The 25,214-nt window shown below is 41.2% G+C and overlaps 1 protein-coding gene across 3 annotated transcripts in view; it reads left to right on the plus strand.

Moving 5' to 3' along the window:
- The window catches only part of LOC136879258 (uncharacterized), a 673,981-nt gene that overhangs the window by 318,845 nt on the left and 329,922 nt on the right, over positions 1-25,214 (plus strand). For 2 of the 3 annotated variants that reach the window (XM_067153070.2, XM_067153073.2), the window contains one exon: positions 18,776-18,802. The exons of the other annotated variant lie outside the window; for it this stretch is intronic. In XM_067153070.2, coding sequence (XP_067009171.1) covers positions 18,776-18,802 — 27 coding nt within the window. The remainder of the gene's footprint in view (positions 1-18,775; positions 18,803-25,214) is intronic. 3 annotated transcript variants of the gene reach the window in all.

The raw sequence follows: 25,214 nt of genomic DNA on the forward strand, positions 1-25,214 counted from the left end.
TATATCAGTATACAATATTGCATGTTGTTTTATACAAAAATATTAAAAATTGCAATTATGCTTTTATATGCACGAATGTAAATATGTGCGTATTCCATATTTATGCGTGTATATGCTCTAAAAAGTCATTCGATTCAAATAGTATGAATCACCTTTATTTCTTATGGGCATATTATAACTTGAAAGAAACGAAACATACACATATGCCAAAATCCGCCCTCTACAGTAGTCCTTTTACGTTTCGTCACAGCTTCTAGAATGAAAGGAGAAATGCCTTGCTCTCCCTTGGGAATAGGGATAACCTGATGATCATTTCTTCACTGAATTCAGCTGTACTTCACATCTCTCATCAGAATGAAATGAAACTGTAATTATATTTAATTTTAAAACTTGCTAAATGTGAATCATAAATGAGAGTTGAGACTTTAAAGTTAATACGCATAAGGAACATGAAGGTTGTACAAGTAACGAAGCTCGCTATCAGTAGTCTCAAGACGCAAGCCGTGTTTGGACGTAATTTTTGGCGTACCACAAGGAGACGAAATGGGGTCATGACTGTCCGTGACCATGAAGCGGTCTATGGCAGCGGGAAAATTACCAAGGTTGTGGTTCTGCCGGGCTCTGACGTCCGATGCTACATCAGGAGACCAAATTACGTCCCTTCTTCTTATGAGGAAACACACATCACCGCATTACAGTACGTCCTCGTTGGGGTCTTTATCGGGCACAAGAGCGGCGTGAGGTGACACAGGTGCCTCAAGTTCGATTAACATAATCTGTATTACGAAGACTGAGTTCCTTTATTTTCTCCTTCGCCGATTAATGTAAAAGAACATGTGGCACGTAAATCACAGTTCCACGGAAGCCCAAGAATTGATCCATATTTCTTCGGACAAATATTTATGAAGTATCGGTTATTAGAGGTCATTGTATGTCATTATTATTATTATTGTATACTTCCGTGTTGTAAAGGTATTATTCTTGCTAGATTGAGGGAAATTTCCCGCGGTAGAGGGAAATATGGACGTGATAGAGAATAATAATAATAATAATAATAATAATAATAATAATAATAATAATAATAGAAATTCTACATCCCACTAACTACTTTCACGATTTTCGGAGACGCCGAGGTGCCAGAATTTAGTCCCGAAGTAAACCTACCGACACGAGGCTGACGTGTTTGAGCACCTTTAAAGACTACCGAACTGGACCAGGTTCAAACCTGGACTCAGCGCTTTGCCGTCTGAGGCAGACAGCTCGACTCTAGTGAAACTAGCGACACCTTTTAACAGAAACTTAAAGAAGACAAGATGAAAGCAAATCAAAGCGAAACATTCTTCTGACAAGAGAAGTAGATCGCATGGACCAAATGTCCGAGGGCACGTTTGCCAGTCTCTCGATCCCACGACCCCTGGATACTCCCTACACGAAGATGCACGACAAGAGATATTTCTGGGAGGGAACTGTTTTATCACCTATAAAAATTACACTGATCTAAGGTGTTTCTTGTTCCGGGTTCGAGCCCCGATCAGTGAATGTTTCCTCGTTGTTGCTGTGTGACCTGTAATAAAACATTTCTATGATTTCCCAATCCATTCGGTTAGAAACGTTTGAATTGGAAGTGAGATGTGCTCATTCTTACACACAGGCGGAGGGGTGTGGCCTCAGTTCTAGTAAAATACATGTTTTGGCTCAATATCAATTTTTGAGTGTGTTCATGAAAATACCATTTGTAAAATAAGTGTTTAACAAAAAGAAGAAAAAGAAGAAGCTAGCAATACGCAGAGTAGTTACATGAGATAGCATGAATTTCTGTGAGTGGCGATAAGTATACATCTGTGCGCAAATGGTTATCTTCTCATGTTAGTAGTAACTCCAGTGAAATGAAATTAAATGGCGTATGCCTTTTAGTGCCGGGAGTGTCCGAGGACAAGTTCGGCTCGCCAGATGCAGGTCTTTGGATTTGACCTGCGCGTCATGATGAGGATGAAATTATGATGAAGACGACACATACACCCAGCCCCGTGCCCAAAGGCCAGCACGCTAACAGAGCCGGACACCAACTCCAGTAACGCCAGTGTCGCCTATGGTATACCTCCAGCGATATGGCTGCTTCGTATTATTGACTGCATTTGTTTGCCGAGTCTGCGAGTAAATAACAGAACCGAAGTAGCATAGAAACCGTGGCAGTGGCGGCCGGCGGTCTTTCAGGTCGGGGAGGGGGAGGGGGAGGCACAGTACTTTTCCCCACAACTCTTTTATTTTTTCTTCTGACAGTACCACCGCACTCATTCAAGTCTTCCGCGCGTAAACAAACTAACTCACTGGTGCCAACTCTCACAAAATGCGGGATACAAGACAGAGCCCCAATTTGAATCAAAATTCCTGGTCTCAGATGTTATACAGTATATCAATATAATTATTTGTTAGTTTTCTTTTTAAAATATAAATAATGGTGCAAACAAGGTCATAAATTATTATTTAATTTTATTGGAGCGACCATGGATATTTGGCTGGCGCATGCTCGTGTAGGGGTTTGTTAGGACATCTTTGCTGCTACAGTGCTACGGACTCTGCCCACGGAAGAGCCTCTTCCCGCACCCTTCATCCCCGCGCTTCCCACTCACATCTCAACCCCCGCACCAACAATATATCTACCAGTAAAGTGCGCGCTGAAAGTCAGTCTTCCTTATTGATGAGAATTTACAGTTTTACAATGAAATGTAATTTTTTAAACATTATTCGAGTCCAATATTTGACTTCGAATATCGAGAGAAAAAAACAGTACCTTTTCGTTCTCTAAGGAATACTGCTACTAAAATGTTTTCATTCCTCCCCTGAAGGGGGAGGCGGGCCTCTTAGACGGTGACGCCGTCTCTCAGGCCGGGAGATTTGTTACGGTGAATGACATGCACGGAGAATGTGACAGGGTTGGCGGCCGTGGCCTATGATAGGAACTGTCCCGGCATTCGCCTTAGTGCAGGAGAATGGAAAACCACGGAAAACCATTCTCGGTACAGCCAACAGTTGGGGCCATCTAAGCCTAGCCCTGTCCCGTCTCCCGAATGCAGAGGTGTAGAGCCACGGTGGACCTATGGCTACCCATCCTCTGCTCGTTTGGCCGGTCAGAGTGCAGAGCTGTTGGACCACGGACCAGCCATGGCCACCTATGGGCCGAGACCCAATCTGCATCTACCGGCATCTCTAGGGAGGACGTCGTCCGGGAGTCCTCAAGGGTCAGCCGCTACTGATTTTATGGGTAACACTCAGACAAACCGCAGCGAAACGATTAACCGGAAGAAACAGCAATAACTTGATCTTTGAAACTAAACGTTATCCTTTACCAGCAATACGTAATTGCGAATAAATCACTCCACATAGGATTGACGTCAGAAAGAGCATCCTACAGTAAAACTGCGCAAGGTCACATTTGCACCACACGTCGCACCCGCCACGCTAAAAATATGGGGAAAATAGTAGTAGTAGTAGTAGTAGTAGTAGTAGTTAGTTTTGTCATAGATTAATCGAAGCCTCCAGGTACATACTCTTTTGACATAAATAACTCGTATAGCTGAAAATTTGTGTAACCTAACGCGATAAAATGTGTGACGGAAGTATAACCATAACAACCGTGCAGGCTGTGATGTAAGGTATTGTTACCTAGCAACCGTGCAGGCTATGTCTTATGGCTAGTTCTCATCTGAAGTTAGCAGCTGTTGATGGATGGCCATGAACGGGAGACATATTTATGATCATTTGATTTTTGCAAAGAGAAAAGTGCTGTTTTTTTTCGAACAAAATTTTATTGGAATTTTATGAGCTGTTGAATGGTTATTCCAATATCATCAGAACAGTAATCAGTCATACGACCCTCGCCTTTATGAACATATCTATAAACTCAGAAATCTGAATACAGTATTTCTGACTCGCGAAGTAAAAATCAAAGCGGCCGCTCAAACTTTAATAGAGAGAAAGTGATTCACTATGAGATAATAGAGAGAGGTTGCATACTGTTTGTTTCAAAGGGAAAGCTAAAATTTCGTTCTTGTAATCCCCAGCTGATGACGTGTTACTTGTTTGCTATCTTGAAATTTTAATGCGCAGGTCACCTCAAATCTGCCTTATGAATTAAGAATGATGTCAGCACCTTACCTCACCAGCTCTTGTATAACCAGTTCCCATCCATCTTGGTACATACTGATATCGTCTGCTGACAAATTTGAGTTATTTTATTTCATTGTCTGATTCTTGATACGGTCTTCATGCACATCCCAACAAGCGCGATAAAACCTGTTACTGTTACTGTGGGCCCAGCAGCCGCAGATTTAAGGGGGAGCATAAGACTCAACCCCCTCCCCTCCCTAATAATACTTTACGTGAATTGTTTAAACCCCATAGAGACATGCAATTTGTTCTGGAAACTGTGCCCATGAATGGAAATGACTTGCCATGTTCGATACATGAAATTTCAGAACCTCATATAATATTCTTAAAATGGCCTTTCACAAAGAAAAACACGCTATTTATAATGGACAAGTTTGTGAAGGAAAAATAGAAATACGATCCGTGGTAACAGCAGCCTTAAATCTGTTCTGGCGCCCAGAGTTGGGATATATGACGAAGAATTTGAAATATTGTACTCCTGTGTGTACATCATATCTCCATGGAATCTGTGGTTTACAAAGGCAAAATCTACCTCCCCAGCTTGTATGCTTTGTTATGTATGGGGAATGACTTCTCAGTTAATAAACTTTATTTATATTTATTTATTTATTTATTTATTTATTTATTTATTTATTTATTTATTTATTTATTTATTTATTTATTTATTTATTTATTTATTTATTTATTATTATATTATTATTATTTTATTATTATTTTAGTATTATTTTCATCACGAATCTTCCATACTACGTTCGATCTTCCAACATTCTTCGAGTTTGATGGTCTTTTCAGTTTGTGACAGAAATGATTTCATCTTGATATGAACACACACATAAGCGCTTGTTTTCAATAGACATTCCATATTTCTGATGTCGGGACTATGGTTAATCAATAATACTAATAATCGAGCATCTAGTAACAAACATTTTCCGCCTGCAGGGGAGTAAAAACCACACAGCCCAACTGGGTGATACGTAAAACTCTTTACTTGGCAGGTTTTACGTATTAGATTTGAACTACTTTCCAATCATTTTGTACAGATATTTTATAACGCAGTTCAGTGTGTTTCTACATTATATAAAGCGATGGTCTCAATACCGACCCCTAAGGAACACCATTTTTTTCAATACGAGGTTATTGTTGTAGCTTTGCGGTCAAGTCCTCTCTAATAACAAGTAAGTAAAATACCTTCGCAATCGTTCGCGCTAAGGCTTACTGCTAGAGAAGGAAAGCAGAAGCAATGGAAACAGCGGTGAGAAAGATACATCAAAACAGGCACTCTAATTATTACTATTATTATTTTCTTGACCACACAATAGCATGAGAGACTAGCCACAGAAGATGGATCTCTTCTGTCACTTCTATCTCATCTGCTAAGTCCCTTAATCCTCTGACAGACAATTCTTCTTAATACATCTGAGCAGGAAAATTCAGACATTCTTTAGGAATATAATTGACTTACAAAGATTAGATACTTGGGGGATCTTTGATCTTTAATCGTGCAGTCTATTCTTAGTAGCTTAAGACGTTTAATTACTTGCGTCTTTATTCTTGTACTCGTGGCGCCAGGAGGAAGGTTGGTCCAATTTCTACCCCCAGCAATGGAGTGGAGTGTCTACCTCTAGATCGCAAGTCGCGGGTTCAAACTACTACGTAACTGCTACATCTTACATCTACTCTAATATTCTTGTCATATTCGTGCCTCTGTATGCCCCTACCGATCGTACCACCTACACTTCCCTCAAAACCTTACTGAACAATTCTTGGTTGTCTTAATGTGTGTGCTATCATTCTATTTCTTCTTCGGTTCAAATGTTGCCAAGTCGTTCCCCTCTCATCAATTCGATGCAGTATCGCGATTCTTCATTCGATGTACGCATCTTTAGCGTTCTTCTGTAACACCACGTTGCAAACGCTTCTGTTCTCTTTCTTTCTGAGGTACTTATCGTCCATGTTTAACTTCCATGCAATACCCACCCCAAATCATTAAAAACATCTCATCCCCGCCAGGCTGAGTAGCTTAGACGTAGAGCGCTGGTCTTCTGAGACCACCTTTACAGGTTCGATCCTGGCTCGGTCCGGTTTTACTTGAAGGAACTCAAATACGTCAGTCTCGCGTCGGTAAAGTTACGAGCAATCAAGAGAACTCCTGTGGGACAAAATTCCGGCACTTAGGCTTCTTTGAAGATCATAAAAATGTAGTTAGTGGCACATTTAACCAATCGCATTATTATTTCTAATTTCTGTGTCAAAATTCGAAGTGTGCAAATTTGTTTCGTTAAGAACGGCTTTCCTTGCTAGTCTGCATTTTATGTCCTCCTTACTTCTGTCATCGTTAGCTATTCTACTACCCAAGTAACAATATTCGGCTACTTCCTTTAAGACTTGATGTCTTAATGAATGAACTGAAATATTATTATTATACATTTATTGTACTAAGGTCAAATTTCTTCGTAGTTGTCCTATCTTTATTGTACTGTAAACGTAATTTCGTTCCTTCCTTAACTCAACATCACCGCACCACTACTACCACAATTGAACTTTGACTTATTTCTTCTGTGATAGTAGAATTGGGGTGACACAAACGCCTCCCAAAACAACAAGTTGTGTTGCTAGGATACAAGAGCTCGCCTTGGCTGTTATCGACATTTCTCTAAATAAAAGAAATAAATACATTTCTACTGTTACATCACGCGTGTTATCGCGCACCCGCAACATCTGATCTCCATTCATCGGCTGATAGAGGTTACAAATGTGTTTCTAATTCTTTTGTGAATGATTGGGTTTCCCAGTCTACTGCGCTGTCACTCAGTGGCTTTGTAGGCTTAGCGCGTCAGACGCTAAAGATATCCATCGCCCTCTGATTGACTTTTACCTGCCGTTCAAGAGTGAGCGCTCGATTGTCCATATAGCTGAGACGGGCAACCCGTACCCAGCGGCATTCAAACAGTTCGGCAAACGTTTGTTCCCCCTGGCCACTCACTGTCCTAGCAGGGGGTGATTTATGACGGCAGTGGGCTTTAAAACGGAAGTTCGCATTCCCCTTCAGAAATCCTCGCAGCTCTGTTGCCAATGCACCTCTTGTTAAATAGTCGTTAGTCTCTTTTTTTCAGCTAAGACATTTCACACTTGCTTTGTTCGGTGTTTGAAAGTTTTGGATTATTTCTTTGCTTCGTTAATTAATATTCGTGAAGTGTGTTGTTTTTCACTTTCGCTTCACGCAGTAATGTGGAGGCCGTGGGAATCACACCTGGAAATTATCGCATCAGAAAATCCTGAATTAAGTCTGCCAGTGCAGGCAAACGATCCTCAACCGAGCACCAGCAACAGTGATATTCGACCGAGTAGTACTGGTTCCGTGTCCGCGGGTGATACTCAACCGGGTGGCAGTGGTTCCGCGCCCGCGAGTGATATTCAGCCGAGCAGCAGTGGTTCCGTGTCCGCGAGTGATGCTCAGCCGAGCAGCAGTGGTTCCGCGCCCACGAGTTATACTCAGCCGGGTAGTAGTCGTTCCGCGGAGAAAAGAAAGGCGACTAAAACGTTAAGTAAGCAAAGTCAACGGCTGGTATGTAACGCATACGAATACGTTATGAAGAACAACGTTCGCAAGGGTTATATTTCTGAGACAGCTAAAATGTTGAAACTTAACAGGAAAACTGTAATTAAAATAGTAAAGAGGGGATCTACAACTCCGAAGAAGTGTGGCAATAATAGGGTTATCTTTAATAAAACTGATGATTTTTGCTGTGACTTGAGACGCGAGGTATATGCATTATTTACTAAAGGTAAGTCACCAACCGTACAGGAACTGTTAAAACATTTGAAAAATGTGTGTGGCTTTCCTTATGAAAAAACTACTCTACGACAGCTGTTGAAAAAACTTGGGATTTGTTTCCGTATTCTGAAGAAAAAACAGATTGTAATGGAATCTGCTAGAATAGTAGCTTGGCGATATAAATTCATAGACCGTCTCCGGAAGTTGCGTTCCGAGGGATGCAGAGTTGTCTATCTAGATGAAACTTGGTACGATACTCATGACATTGTGAAGAAAGGGTGGGATGATGGAACTTGTAACTGCATAATGAAAGCACCAACATCGCGGGGCAAGCGTATTATGGTATTGCATGCTGGAGGCAGTGAGTGCTGGGTTGAGAATTGCCTTTATTTATCGGCTAAAAACATTGGAGACTGCAAAGCTGATAGCCATGACGAAATGAGAGCTCAAGTTTTCGAAAACTGGTTTAGGTCTCATCTTCTAGAGAACCTACCACGTGACCGAAAATGTGTAATCGTGATGGACAACGCAAGCTATCATTCGCGGAAGCTGATTAGGTTTCCTTCCATGAACACTAATATTAAGGACATTATTAAGTTTATGGAGTACAATAACATTCCCGTGCCAAAACCTGTACCCATCAAGGCAGTTAGGTTGCAGGAAATCAAATCGGCCAATATCAGTAAAAGGTACGCTGTAGAGGAGATCGCAGCCTCACGTGGACACGAAGTTTTGCGACTCCCTCCATTTTAAACCCCATAGTTTCAAAAGTAGCTAAGTTTGCTGGCTATTTTTTGTCCGAACTACATACTCCGATTATTATTATTATTATTATTATTATTATTATTATTATTATTATTATTATTATTATTATTTCTTAATCTGCTTACCCTCCAGGGTTGGTTTTCCCTCTGACTCAACCAGGGATCCTACCTCCACCGCCTCAAGGGCAGTGTCCTGGAGCGTGACACATTTGGTCGGGGGATACAACCGGGGAGAATGACCAGTACCTCGCCCGGTCGGCCTCACCTGCTATGCTGAACAGGAGCCTTGGTGGGGGATGGGAAGATTGGAAAGGATAGGCAAGGAAGAAGGAAGGAAGCGGCCGTGGCCTTAAGTTAGGTACCATCCCGGCTTACGCTCCTCTGTCCAAGGTGCACCGTGTCTTCTCTTCGGTTGCTCGTCTCGGTTTAGCCCGTTCGTCAATATTTTGCGGAAGAGAACTCTGTTAAGGGCGTCTTCAGCTGAGATATGTAGCATTTGCAGGTCTTCTTTGGTATTTCTAAACCAGGGAATTGTGGTTTTGGGGTTTGAATAAAAAAAGTGAAAGATTTCTTTAGTTAACTTTCTTCCGTCCATTCTTTTCAGATGACCGTAAATTCGTGCCCGTCTTTTTCTGATTGTGTCGGTAATTTTCTCTATTTTGCTGTAGACTTCCTTGTTGGATCTCTTTTGATGGATTCCATTTCTGTACTTTAATCCCAAGATTCCTCTCACAATTTTGCGTTCGCTTTTCTCCAGTTCTTCAAGGAGTCCTTTGTTGGCATTGAGAGACAGGGTTTCGGCTGCATATAGAACTACTGGCTGCAGAACTGTTTCATAGTAACGTATCTTGGTGTTTTGTGAAAGGCATTTTTTTGTTATAGATTGTGCGGGATATTTGGTAGGCTATTTCCAGTTTGCGTACTCGCTCCTGAAGTGCTTCTTTGTCCAGTCCATTTTTCATGATGATCTCACCCAGGTATTTGAATTTGTCTACTCGGGTGATGTCCCCGTATTTTGTATGGAGTTTTGGTGGAGCCTCTTTGATGTTAGTCATTACTTCTGTTTTCTCAAGCGATATCTGCAAACCAGTTTGTTCGGCAATTTCCTTTAAAATTTCAACTTGAGCTCTAGCGGTTTCTATGTCGTTTGAGAGAACAGCAATATCATCGGCAAATGCTAAGCAGTCTATTGCGATCCCCTTGGATTTGGTTCCTATTCTCAATGGACTGTAGTTGGTTTCCTGTAATCTCACCCGCCAGGTTCTGATGATCTTTTCTAGAACACAGTTGAAGAGTATCGGGGATAGCCCATCACCTTGTCAGACTCCTGTTTTGATGTCAAAGGAATGCGAGAGACATCCGTGGAACTTCACCTTGGATTTTGTATCGGTCAGGGTGGCTCTAATTAATGCCAGCAGTTTCAAATCAATTCCAAATTCATTTAAGATGTTTAGCAGGACTTCCCGGTCAATGGAGTCGTACGCTTTCTTAAAGTCCACAAAGACAGACACATACTGCTTGGACCTTGTTGTTGTTGTTGAGTCATCAGTCCATAGACTGGTTTGATACAGCTCTCCATGCCACCCTATCCTGTGCTAACCTTTTCATTTCTACGTAACTATTGCATCCTACATCTGCTCTAATCTGTTTGTCATATTCATACCTTGGTCTACCCCTACCGTTCTTGCCACCTACACTTCCTTCAAAAACCAACTGAACAAGTCCTGGGTGTCTTAAGATGTGTCCTATCATTCTATATCTTCTTCTCTTTAAATGTAGCCAAATCGATCTCCTCTCACCAATTCGATTCAGTATCTCTTCATTCGTGATTCGATCTATCCATCTCACCTTCAGCATTCTTACCTTCAGCATTCTTACCTTCAGCATTCTTAGTGTACAATATCTGATGATCGTTTTGAGATTTTGGATCTGTTCAGCTGTTGAGCGACCTTTTCTGAACCCTCCTTGATATTCACCTATTTGATGTTCGACTTGTGCTTCCAAACGCTCCAGGATGGCAAGTGATAGAATTTTGTAAGTCACGGGTAGCAAAGATATTCCTCTGTAGTTGTTGATGTTCTTCATGCTGCCTTTTTTGTGTAATGGATGGATCAAAGCTCTTTTCCAATCTTTGGGTAGGGTCTCCTTGTTCCAAATTTCTTCTATTTGCTTTTGCAAGATATCAAGTGATTCCTCTGGGGCATATTTCCATAGTTCTGCTACTAGTGAGTCTTCCCCCGGCGCTTTGTTATTTTTGAGACGGGCAATGTGGCGCTTGATTCCATTTCTGTCGGGTGGTCTGGAATCTGGGTACCTGAGTAAGGGTTCCTTGGTCTCGATGGGGCTTTGCGGTTTAGAGCAATTAGGTAAATTCTTGAAGTAATCTGCGAGAATGCTGCAATTTTCTTCATTTGACGTCGCCAGTGTGCTGTCCTTTCGCTCAAAGCATAGAGATGGTGGTTTATAGCCAGTGAGTTTGCGTTTGAAGGTTCTGTAGTAATCTCTGCTTTCACTCTTCCTAAAGTTTTGTTCTATCTTTTCAATCAGAGATTCTTCATATTTACGTTTCTCAGTTCTGAACACCCTAGCTGCTTGGGCACGTTGGGTTTTGTAGCTTTCCCAATCATTTTCTGATTTCGTAGAGTAGTACTGTTTCCACGCATTGAGTCTTTCTTGGAGGACGGATTCGCAGGTTCTATTCCACCAGGCAAGTTTTTTGCTTCTCTTGATTTCTGCAACGTCTTTGGCGGCCTCATCATGGAGACTTTTGGCGTTGTTAAAGTCACAGTCATTTGGTCTAGCCTTCTCCTGGAACTCCTCGAACCTTTGCCGAAGTTTATCATTGTCGAAGCGTGTGATCTGTTTGGTTGTCTTCCTTGTGTTTGCGGGAATTGGTTTGAATTTGATAAGAGACATATAATGATCTGAGGCCACATTGATGCCTTTCTTTACCTTGACATTCATAATCTCAGGGCTGTTTCTCCTGGAGATTGCAACATGATCAATTTGGAACTTTCCGAGAGCTTTATTATTCTTATTCTTATTCTTATTACAGTATTATTATTATTATTATTATTATTATTATTATTATTATTATTATTATTATTATTATTATTATTATTATTATTATTATTATTATTATTTATAATGTAATATTTGTATACTGAATGTGTGATCGTATGTATAGTCTCTAACGTCGATTGAGGAGTTGGATGCAATAACAGCTTACGTGGATTTACGTTATTTTGAGAAACAGAAGTATAAAATTTATAAATATCCCAAGTTAACAGTAATATTTGGAATCAAACTGAATTTTATTTAAAGACATTTAAAGAAGTCAGGATTTTTTCTCAAAGAAAGTGATTCATCACTGAGCTAATAAGAGAGAGACTTGTTTTAAATTTTATTTTATACGCTGTTATTGCATGATGCAGGAATATTACGTTTTGTCATATACCAGTTTTGCTGAGGGAGTTAGAAAGCACGATCGCTCAGTATAGCGTGAAAGAAGTGGCAATAATTTATTCTACCTGGGATCTCTAAAATGTCTACCAGATTACTAAAGAAATCGAAAATGTGCCAACTTTAAAAAATTCAGTTGATCTTTCTTTATTATTCACCTTTTCCTTCTTTCTTGCAAGAAGGGCTAAGAGAGATTTGTCGCTGTACTCTCCCCAACTAAGGTATCAGGCTACAGTCACTGCCTGTACCCCGCCCCATCCCTGACAAAAAAAATGGAATGTTATAAAATTATAAATATTCCTTTCTGAACAATAAACTGTATTCCTCTTTTTATTTACAACGTTATTTCCTAAAAACCAAACAAAGGAAACAAAAACAGATCACAAAGTATATAATTTGGATTTCGATATTGCGTTACTTCCTCTTTCAAAATACTCTGCGAATGCCACAACATCATTGACCAAAATCATGATAATTCATCTTCACATCAGACTCTATAGAATCATTACACACAGACCAGCCAACATTTCCAGATTTTTAGAATTTCATTAGTGAAAGAACATCAACATCTTCGTCTACTTTTACACAAGGTTTTCTTACGTCAAGTAACTAAAATTGAGAAAGCTAATATTCGTCTTTAAGAAGGTAAATGGCACATACTTAGAAATGTAGGACTGTTACCCTGATACAACACTATGGTAAAAAAAAAAAGTCGTACTAGTACTAATTTATGTAACATGAATCTATTGCCATTAGCAGAAGGCATTCTTAGAAAAATAGGTCGAAGTGCCCTAAAGACTGGTAAAAGACGGAAAATGATCAAACGCTCAGATTTCAGGACTATGTGAAGAGCATATGAAGTCTAGAATGGTAAACAAGAGGCTTCCAAGGCAACTCAGAAATGACATTCACAAAGCACTTGGTTAAGAGGACGAGCACAGTGACGTTACTGCGCCCATTGTGCTTTCTGTCCTGGAACCAGGTGTAGCAACTTGCTGTTCCTGCTCTAAAAGCCTATGTGCAGAACACAGGAATAATGTCTGTGAATAATGCAAGCCGTAAGATAGCGAATACTCACCGTGGAAAATGTCGAACATTAAAACCAAGAAAAGAAACACACTTTTGATAACAAAGATACGTACATCACATTGTGTGGTAATACAGTTAATTACTTTCTTATCTGAACTTAACTTGAAAAAATATAACTGATTTGTTTATTTTAAGGTAAATATTGTGAAGATATAAACAATAAGGCACTAAATATTCACGTAGACAAGTGCTTAATATTCAAACCAACAAAAAAGCGCACTTTTAATCAAATTGTTCTGTAAACGATATTACTTGACATTTTGGTAAATTTCTTTATGTTTTGAACTTAATATACTCAAATGTAAGTAATTTACGTATTTCAAGTAGAATAAATGTTATTCAATGCCTAAATAATTTGTTCAAATATAGGGTCGTGGGTGACCCCACGTTGTGGTTCTAGTTCCAGGAAATGAATGTTGTGGTACTAGGGTTAAAATACAGGAACAGATAAGTGAGACATGTATATACGTTTATTTCTCTCACTTAGAAGTTCTACTTCACGGTGGTTTGTGGTAACCGTGACAACAACAGTGAACACGCAAGCGCTGTTTGTGAGTCGCTTTTGAACAAGTAGATCCTTCGACGAAATGTATTCAGCTTTAAAATAAATAAACATTTATAACTATTGTAGACTTATTCATGCGTGCCTTCACTTTCCCCTGGTTTGCATGGACAATTTTGACCACGTTGACATGCACGAACAGCATCTGGTTATGCTAGTGTTAGTGTAATTGTTACGAATGGTTTGTTCTCGTTTATTGTATAACACGTTCTCGATCTACAAAGTCTACGGACAGATTCTGCCACTACACGATTAATATTTCACGGCCTCCAAAACTCGTAATTCCGGCAGTCACCGCGGTTAGAAAGTAATCAAGGATGAAGCTAGGGACGATAAAACAAATGAAAGATATAAATTGAATTTTAATGACCTCTGATGGAGGCTGAGCGACGCCTAGGGGAGCATTGTTGAAACAAGACACACACGGTTCGCGTGCGCAGGGAAGTCAAACACTGCCGGAAGTCTGTGTGTGTGTGTATGACCTCAAATATTACATTCTTTTGTTTCGTTGTTGCCTAGCCTTGAGCGCGTCCTCTTCAGTCTTTTGACAAGACAATATTCGTGTCTAACCGAGCCAACATGTTTCCTCCCATTTTTCAATCTTTCTTTCCAGCAATCGATTTCATACTTCCCGGGCTAGGTCCAGATATTCCACCCGGTCAGTTGGGTCCCTAATCTTTGCCATCTATCCCTATAAGCATTTTTAATATGGATGGAACCGAGCCAACTTCAGACAGTTTGGGAGGAAAGCGGTTGACAGTCCGAATTTCGTGATGATGAATAAATTGAGGACTTATTGCAAGAATACCGTTTTCGAATTTCTCAATCGCTTTACTAAAACCCAGTCCAGTTCTTACTTCGCTAGGATGCCGCTACAGGTGAGGAGCCCACTAAAATCGGGACTACCGGGCGAGTTGGCGCGCAGCTGTGAGCTGCTTCATCCGGGAGATAGTGGGTTCGAATCCCACTGTCGGCAACCCTGAAGGTGGTTTTCCGTGGTTTCCCATTTTCACACCAGGCAAATGCTGGGGCTGAACCTTAATTAAGGCCACGGTCGCTTCCTTCCCATTCCTAGGCCTTCCCTGTTCCGTCGTCGCCATAGGACATATCTGTGTCGGTGCGATGTAAAGCAACTAGCAAAAAGAGTCTTTGTACAGTGCCATTGTTTTATTTTACCAATAAAACACTCCACTACAAACAGTTCACCACAGACGAATACTTTACACAACTCACAATGTGGGGTCATATGCGACCCAAGAGCCCATAACTTTGAATATAAATGGCGGGAGAAAATAATGCAACCACTCGTTTCAAGAACGTGTCGAGCACTGAAGGTACTGGAAGTATCAGCTTCCTTGATCATGGGCAGAATCGGTTTAGTAGTCAGGCGGGGCGCCCACGACCCCACGTTGTGGTTCTAGGGCTAAACACTCTTAGGACGAATTATTATTATCTGTTGCAATAAAACGGTAAAAGTGTTAAAGACATTATAAATAGTACTGTAATATTAGTAAAATAATAACATCTGAACGTTGCCATCAGTGATAGTTCTTCTTAAAAGGAGCAAAGTCGTATAATACAATGAAAATTTTACACACGATGATTCCATGAAAACTGCTTTAAAATTATTATTAGAATATTTAATTATGTTGTTATTTCTCTAGAAATGTTCTTGAAATATTATTATTCACTAATGTAAGATATATTTAAGTGTGTTCTTTCTGACGGTAAATTTGTAAGATCGACTTGCAAAAGAGCATTACTTTCTGCTTCTAAATTAGCAATTTAGATCAGCCTCACCTGGAAAATCGAAACAAAGGCGGGTATTTCTACAGAAGAATCGTCCTGGTTTTCTACCGCCTGGAGCGTGAGACATTTGGTCGCGCGATAATACTCGCCCAGGTGGCCTCAGCTCCCATGCTGAACAGGGGGCTTGTGGGTGATGGGAAGATTGTAAGGGATAGATAAGGAAGGAAGGAAGCGGCCGTGGCCTTAAATTAGGTAGCATCCCGGCATTTGCCTGCAGAAGAAATTGGGAAGCCACGGAAAACCACTTCGAGGATGTCTGAGGTGCGAATGGAACCCGCCTCTACTCAGTTGACCTCCCGAGGCTGAGTGAACCCCGTTCCCGCCACTTTTCAAATTTCTTGGCAGAGCCGGGTATCGAACCCGGGCCTCCGGGGGTGGCAGCTAATCACACTAACAACTACACAACAGAGGCAGACGGAATTAACATCTTACATGCCTAACTTTTTCTTGCAATTTGCTTTACGTCGCACCGACACAGATAGGTCACATGGCAACGATGGGACAGGAAAGACCTAGGAGTGGGAAGGAAGCGGCCGTGGTCTTAAGTAACGTACAGTCCCAGCATTTGCCTGGTGTGAAAATGGGAAACCACGGAAAGCCATCTCCAGGGCGGCCGACAGTAGGATTCGAACCCACTATCGCCCGAATACTGGATACTGGCCGCACTTAAGCGACTGCAGCTATCGAGCTCGGTAAATTATTATTATTAATTTAAAATGTGTCATAAGAAAATAATATGAATGTGTTTCGCTAGGATATGGCTGTGATCTCTTTACTCACGTTAAGTAGCTGCCATGCCGAGGCAGCAAAGACGTGTTCGGTCCACCTGAAAGGACGTGGGTTCGATGCATCGTTAGAAATTCGATAAAATTAGAACATAAGACTTCCATTTGTGGAGATATATTTTGTCCTGGGACTTCCTCAGTCTTCGACAGATGCGAGTAGCGGGTTAATGCACAAAGTCACTGGGGAATACAGGCAACCACACGTCTTGGTCCCCATTACGTGTAGTCTTCTCCTCCAAGCGCCTTCATATACTGTTTGGACATAGCTTTACTTGGTTCTTGTAAACTCTTAACTAAACATCATAAATGTTTATTCCTCAATACTGTGTCAACGAGATGAACAGCTAAGTTGACTTGTTTTTGATCAAAGATCTTTCTTGCTTTTTCTGGGAAAGGAGGATTTCTGTAGAAGAGATTACGTTTTACGCTGTTTATCCGCGCTCTGAAAAACAGAGCAGCAGCCGTGACGTCGTATGCAAAACAACATAACAACAGCCTAAATCCTGGAGCGAAAACACACCTGTAAAGTGATTATCTCCTAGGGCTTGTCCGATAAGGGAAGGGTGTGTCCTGTAGCCATGGTGATCTCTTGTATCAGGTGAGCTCTGTCGGAACAAACAAGGGCAGATCAAGTCATCGTATTTAGACATATGTCATTAGTTCATTAGTCATTAGTTCATAGTCATTAGTTCATAGGAGTAATTAGTTCATAGACTGGTTTCATGCAGCTCTGCTTGCCACCCTATACTCTACTAACATTTTCATTTCTACGTAACTGCTTCATCCGACATCTGCTCTAATCTGCATGTCATATTCATAACCTAGTCTACCTCTACCGTTCTTACTATCCTTTCTTCTTGTCAAATTTAGCCAAGTCGATCTCCTCTCACCAGTTCGATTCAGTTTCTCTTCATTCGTGATTCGATGTGTCCATTTCACCTTCAGCATTCTGTAACACCAGATTTCAAAAGCTTCTATTCTCTTTTTTCTGAGCTAGTTATCGTCCATGCTTCAATTCCGAACAATGCCACGCTCAAGATCCAAGTCTTCGAACACATCCTTCTAATTCCTACGTCAATGTTCGAAGTGTGCAAATTTCTTTTCGTAAGAAATGCTTCCTTACTTGTGCTTATCTGCATGTTATGTCCTTATTTCTGCCGTCTTTAGTTATTTTACTACCCAAGTAACAATATTCGTCTACTTCCTTTAAGACTTCATTTCCTAATCTAATATTTCCTGACTTCGATAGCCTGCGCTCCGTTCATCTTGTACTCCGTCTCCAAGATCGTGTGCACATCACTCAGCAATTTATCCAGATCTTAGGCAGACTCAGATAAAATATCATCGCCAAATCTCAGGGTTTTGACTTCCACACCCCCGATTGTGATTTATTTTCCAAATTCCTCTTTGCTTTCCTTTACTGATTGTTATATATAAAAGGAGCTCATAATATGATAAGCACAATAACAGATTGGTGTCAGAAGAGGGAGAAATAGAAAGAAAACATGAAATCATAAATAGATCAATCCCAGTTCTTCTTAGCCAACCCCCACACGAGCTGGTTTCTGCTTTCCAGGTTCATCAGGAAGTGGAGGGGCGTATTGACAGATTCCTATTCTTGGTGTTGGAAGTGTAGGATAAAAAAGGCAAGCGACGGAAAAAATAAAAGTGAACACAAGTAGTAAAAGAGTAGGAGAACAGGACAAACACAAAAGAAGAAAAGAACCGATGATGATGATGATGATGATGATGCTTGTTGTTTTAAGGGGCCTAACATCGAAGGTCATCGGCCCCAAGAAAAGAACCCAGGGGGTCTGTCCTATTATGCGTTTCGCCGATGTTCCTGTCTTTCTATGCTGGTATATGGCTAGTTCAACGGAGTTGTTTGAAGTTTTGTCCAAGTTTTGGTCAGGGGTTGTCCTGATGCCAGCCTAAACCACTGATCTAATCACGCCCTTATATGCAGGGTGATTCGAAACAACGCTGACAATGCTATGGAGGTCGGCAAACTGACCATTTTTCAAGACGTACGCCAAGTCTAGTTATGTGGGGCGTCAAAGTTGCAACGTCTCGAATATTGGGATGGGTATGTGTTTCACATTTTGTCAAGAAACCTCCAACAACCTGACAAGAGCATCAAGTCGTGTAATAAATTGCGAAAGGGGTTTGACTGGATTATAGAGCCTACGTTGGTTTGGAAAGATGAGCACACATTGTCAAATACTGTCGTGTTGTTTCGAATTATCCTGTATATGCCAGGCCGTGGTAAAGGAATTAGACACACGATATTCATTCAGTGTTTGTTCTTGACTTCCGAAATTCGTTCTTTGTCACCATATCTAACACTTGTTGTTTGTTGCAGGAGTACCAGAGCAGTTCTCTCACCTCGGTAAGTGACAATCAACATACTACCGCATGTAGCAGAAGTTATGCACAGAGCGCTAGTCTTTTGAACTCTGTGTGAAGGTGATCAAGGACGCTCAGGAACAGAACATAAAATAAATCCTGTGGAACAAAATTTTGCCTCTTCGGCATCTCCAAAAAACCGTTAATGTAGTTAGAGGGACATAAAACACCAATATTATTATTATTATTATTATTATTATTATTATTATTATTATTATTATTACCGAAAGAATTGGCCGCGTGGTTAGAGGCACTCAGCTGTGAGCTTTTATTCGGGAGGGGTTCGAACCCACTGTCGGCATCCCCGAAGATGGTTTTCAATGGTTTCCCATTTTTACACCAGACAAATGCTGGGGTTGTACATTAATTAAGACACGGCCGCTATTTTCCTATCCTTCTGTCGCCGAAAACTAGCGACGTCAAACAAGTAGCAAGAAAAGAAAGAAATTCTAATCTCGCTTACCCATAACTTTAATATTAAGTTTCATGAAATACCACCCAGCCGTTTTCCGGTATGAGACAAAAACGAAATAACCTCGAGAGTTCATGCTTAAAATTACACTCTTTCTTTCTTTATTTCCTTCTTTCTTCCTTTCTTTCCTTCTTTCTTCCTTTCTTTCTTTCTTAATCTGTTTACCCTCCAGAGTCGGTTTTTCCCTTGGACTCAGCGAGGGATCCCACCTCTACCGCCCCAAGAGCAGCGTCCTGGAGCCTGAGACATTGGTTCAGGAGATAAAACTGGGGAGGACGAGCAGCACCTTGCTCAGGCTACCTCATCTGCTATGCTGAAGAGGGGCCTTGTGGGGGGGATGGGAAGATCGGAATTGATAGACAAGGAAGAGAGAAGGAAGCGGACGTGGCTTTATGTTAGGTACCATCCCGGCAGTTGCGTGAAGGAGAAGTGGAAATCTACGGAAAACCACTTCGAGGATGGCTGATGAGGGAATCGAATCCCCCTTTACTCAGTTAACCTTCTGAGGCTCAACGTACCCCGTTCCAGCCCTCGTACCACTTTTAAAATTACGTGGCAGGAGCGGGAATCGAACCCGGGCCTCCGTGGGGTGGCAGCAAATCACACTAACCATTACACCACAGTACAGTCTTTCTACAGGATTTAATTACAGTGTAAGAGAGAACAGTGTTGAAGTTCCATAAGAAGTGACCAGGTCTGTGGATTACAATTGTAGGCTTCTTATCGGGTAGTACTGAATTCGATTCTGGAATTGATCAAGGATTTTAAATCTTGATACCGAGTGAGTTCGCTGCGCGGTTCAGGCCAGGTGTTAGCGAGTTTGCATACGAGAGATAATGGGCTCTAACCCCTCCGTTGGCAGCCCTGGAGGTGATTTTCGGTTTTCTCCCATTTCCACACCTCGGTTAACCGAAATAAACGGGGAGGGAAAGTGGTTTCAGACAACCAACATTCTGGATAATATTTATAATGTCAGTTTTTTAGAAGATATTTTTTGACATTTTAGGTGATATTAAATGAAGACAATACATACTTGAGAACAGTTAAAAATAAAATATATACACTCAAGTTCTTAAAAACCAGAACACCTTGAAAGACTAGAGATAGGAAGTTCATATTCACAGGACATATGCATGAGTATGTTCTGAAGAGATGAATAGCATTTGAACCATGTCAGCCCTCAGGTTTAAGGTCCACATCGATATCTCGGCACACCACCACCGATTGGTAAAATGTTCCTGCGTCTCTCCATGTCGCTATAAAACGAAGGTATGGATCAGTGTGACTTGAGCAGACGTGCAGGATGCCTCGCAGACTTATGTGAAAACCGTACCGTGAAATGAGTGAGTTTGAATGAGGGCGCATTATTGGCATGAGAGAACGTGATGCATCCATCCGGAGAATTACTTCTCGTGTGGGACGAAGTGTGTCGGCAAGTGCAACCGGTGTGTACAGAATGGTTCACAGAAGGCTGTAGAACACGACGAGATGGGTCCGCTCGCACCACCCAGACCACCCCCCGAGAAGATCGATACCTCATCCGAATGGCATTGCAGGACAGATCTGCGTCCTCCTCGGCTCTGGCGCAACAGTGGAACAGTGTAACACATCGCACACTATCAGGAGTGACAGTCCGTCGCGGTCTGGGTTACCTGCGCGTCGTCTACTTGTCCGCCTACCTTTGACTAATGTGCATAAACATGCTGGGGGAATCGAGGTTCTGTTTGTTTGGAAATGATGGCTGCACATTGGTTCGCCGCAGACAGGGGGAGAGGCAACACGTTGACTCCAACCCGAGGCCTTATGGTGTGGGGTGCTGTTAGGTACAACCACACATCACAGTTGCTGCGTGTCCAGAACACTGTGACCAGTTTGACCTACAGTACGTGAATCCTGCGACCCGTAGCCGTACCCTTTCTGCACGACACCCCAGACGCCATATTTCAGCAGAACAATGTGCGACCACATGTTGCTACCTTCTTGTTGTCACAGGATATCAGACTGTGCCCTGGCCCGCCAGATCACCGGACTTGTCGCCGTCGCTTAAGTGCGGCCAGTATCCAGTATTCGGGAGATAGTAGGTTCGAACCCCACTGTCGGCAGCCCTGAAAATGATTTTCCGTGGTTTCCCATTTTCACACCAGGCAAATGCTGGGGCTGTACCTTCATTAAGGCCACGGCCGCTTCCTTCCCGCTCCTAGCCCTTCCCTGTCCCATCGTCGCCATAAGATCTATCTGTGTCGGTGCGACGTAAAGTAACTAGCAAAGAAAAGGACTTGTCGCCAATCGAAAATGTATGGAATATGGTGAAACGGCGGGTGAGGCGCTATGAGCCAATGCCAACCACCAAAGATGAACTGTGGAACCAGGTGAATGCAGCATGGATAGCTATATCACAGGACGCCATTCGTGCCTTATACGCGTCGATGCTATCACGCATGGAACAAGTTATCAGTGCCCATGGAGGACCCAATGCCTACTAGGCAACAGAGCACATGCTGAACTTAGGTGACTGAAATGCTAATTGTTTCTGCAGAACATAATAATAATAATAATAATAATAATAATAATAATAATAATAATAATAATAATAATAATAATAATAATAATAATAATAATGTTATTGGCTTTACGTCCTACTAACTAGTTCTTTTCGGATTTCGGAGACGCCTAGGTGCTGGAATTTAGTCTCGCAGGAGTTCTTTTACGTGCCGGTAAATCTACCGACACGAGGCTGACGTGTTTGAGCTCCTTCAAATACCACCGGACTGAGCCGGGATCGAACCTGCCAAGTTGGGGTGAGAAGACCAGCGCCTCAACCGTCGGAGCCGCTCAGCCCAAAGCTTTTTGTAACCCGATGCCCGATAAGACTGAACACTCAACAAGTTTTGCAACATTTAAAATTTCCTTGACCATTTTACCTTCTCTTTAAGAAACACACTTCACGCAGATCAGTTTTGGTGAGACAATACAAATTTTACAATCTTAACAAAGTATTTTAACAAACACAGTCTCATTTATTTTTTCACCTTGACAGGCTTTCATTGATTTCTTGTTAGGCACTTTTGATGGATGTTCTTCAGTCATCTTTTTCTTTTTGGCATAACCACCAACACCAAAATCCACTGTCACAGTACGCAAATTCTTTTAACTGCTGCTAATTTTTCTTCTATCGCGACCAGTTTCCACTTTCTTGGTGTGACGCACACCGCAAGACAGGTACAATAGCCATTGTTACTAGCACACCAATGAAAGAGCGGAAACAAACTAACTTGGCGGTAGAGTTGGGAAGGAAGCAGTCAACGCATTTCGTTACTCATTCTCTTTGTCATAACAGCCAAAAATAACCGAGTTGGCAGTAGAAAATGGAAGCAGGCAATCAAGGTCAAATCGAAAGCCCTTCGTAACCTTTAAGCTCCAAATAAGATTGTTAGAGTAACTTAGAGCATCTATACGTAAGTTTTAATGTTGAAACAATTTCTTAGTAGACAAAGTATAGGTCCCATACTACGAAAAACGTAAAATTAAGCAATTTCCTCAATTGTGCCGAAAGTTCAAGGGCTAAAGGGCCCGGAAAGGTTTCTGATTGAGAGTCTTCGATAGCTCTATCAAACTAAAAAAATTCAATAATCACTTCCCGCCTATATGCAGTTCCGGAAAAACAGCCTCAAATCGCTTGTTTTTTTACTCGTTTTCTTTTTTATTCAAATCCTAGCCAAATGAACTTATTTAAATAATTATTTCTGTAATGTGTTCCTTAGTTCAATACCCTCAGACGTTTCTTGATTTTTTTTAAAAAATATCCTCACCGAATGTAGTTACAAGGACTTAAGTGAAACTCTGCATTGACTCACATTAGCGCTCGTAGTGGTGCTTAAGTGAAACACTGGACTGACACATTAGCGCTCATAGTGGTGTAAGGAGGTAAACTGCTAATATAATCGACCGAATATCGATGATTAAGAAAAGGATTGTAACTTTCAGGAATGAATAAAGAATATATTCTCATATTTTCAACATTGAGTTGCTTGCCTGTGTTTTTTTAATAGAAAAGGGTATGGAGCAGGGAGATAGCCGAGTGCTTCGTTATTCATCGTTTTTATGGACCAAATGATAAATCAGTTTAAAAGAACAAATACATTTAAAAGAGGGCAACTCGCAGTTAGGCCCCGTGTACATTCAGGGCTTGGTCTATGCAGATGACCTTGTCTTAATTAACAGCAGTTGCCAAGATCTACTGGAGGCACAAATAGGTTGGCAAGTACAATTAATTGAAGAACTCTAAGAGAAAAGTGATCAAGGTCAGCGGAAACGAATGATCCCGATATCATCTGGGAGAACAACTGCAGCAAGTCACTTCTTACGACCTTCCCGATACAGAAATTTCAGAGAGTGCTAAGATCGAACATAAAATTAATGAGAGTTCAGAAAGCTAATGTAATATTATATGGGTGCAAAATATATTTCGTTTTCGTATCTGTATACAAGAAGGCAATTAGTAATGAAATTGTCCTTGAAATATAATATTAACACCAACTGCAGATGTTGAGATTAGTTCAGGTGTCGTAATATTTGTACAAATTGCCAGCATCTTATCTATAGACATGAACTTAACCATATACTACAAAACGGGCATACTTTGCATCAAAAGTGAAAAGAGATTTACCCCCATCTGCTGGATAGAAAGCTAACTGAAGGTATGTAGTTTTGGCACAGTGCAGTAGATCGAACTTCAAAAAATGCCTTCAACAATGGTGATAGATATCTCCCAACCAACCTCCTTTTCTTTTCTTTTCTTTTCTTTTCTTTTCTTTTCTTTTCTTTTCTTTTCTTTTCTTTTCTTTTCTTTTCTTTTTGTTTACTCTGTTTTCATGTGTTCATTCTTGTGATCGTAAGCTATTCAAAAAGTAGTCAGAAAAATCCATCGAAGTGATAAACTATTCTGTGAATGGAAGGATGTCATCGGGGAGTAGACTCACTTCTTCTCCTCCTCCTCCCCCCCCCCCTCCAAAGAGATGTGTAAACGAGGAATGTCTCGAATTCCTGAACTTGAAAAGATATTGTAAAATTGAAGCCAGTTAGTACACAGTGTTTGTTTGTTTGTTTATTGTAATTTGTTGATATTTTTGATATTGTTGTAAGACTTGGATTTTAATTGCAGTGTTTAATTCCATTAAATTTTTTCTTTCTTTCTTTCTTTCTTTCTTTCTTTCTTTCTTTCTTTCTTTCTTTCTTTCTTTCTTTCCCATCATTGGTTAATTTCGCTAGCACGGGGGTTGGGTGTATGTGTCGTCTTCATCGTCATTTCATCCTCATCACGACGCGCAGGTCGCCTACGGGAGACAAATCAAAGACCTGCACCTGGTGAGCCGAACATGTCCTCGGACACTCCCCGCACTAAACGCCATACGCCATTTCATTTAAAATTTGTTATTTCTCATGTGAAACCTTGTGTTGTCCATAAGGTTATTTCTTGCCATGCAATATTGACCATTCCATCCTGTAACTTCGCAGCTGGTCACATTAGTCACTGAAATATGTGGAAACACAAGCAGTGATGCAAAGTTACCAGTTCATATGGGTTACTTTGCATCAGTATTTAGATCACAATAAAATGTATCATAATGTTACTGGCTTCACGTTCCCTAACTAATTTTTCACTTTTCGGAGACGCCGAGGTGTCGGACCTTCGTCCCGCAGGAGTTCCTATACGTGGCAATAAATCTACCGACACGAGGCTGACGTATTTGAGCACCTTAAAATACAACCGTCTGTTGGGGCACTGGCCTTCTGACCCCAGCTTGGCAGGTTCGATCCTGGCTCAGTCCAGTGGTCTTTGGAAGTCCTCAATTAGGTCAGCATTGTGTCGGTAGATTTACTGGCAAGTAAAGAACTCCTGCGGGACAAAATTCCGGCACATCGG

The sequence above is a fragment of the Anabrus simplex genome, chromosome 8 (genome assembly GCF_040414725.1).
Source record: "Anabrus simplex isolate iqAnaSimp1 chromosome 8, ASM4041472v1, whole genome shotgun sequence".
Classification (NCBI taxonomy): domain Eukaryota; kingdom Metazoa; phylum Arthropoda; class Insecta; order Orthoptera; family Tettigoniidae; genus Anabrus; species Anabrus simplex.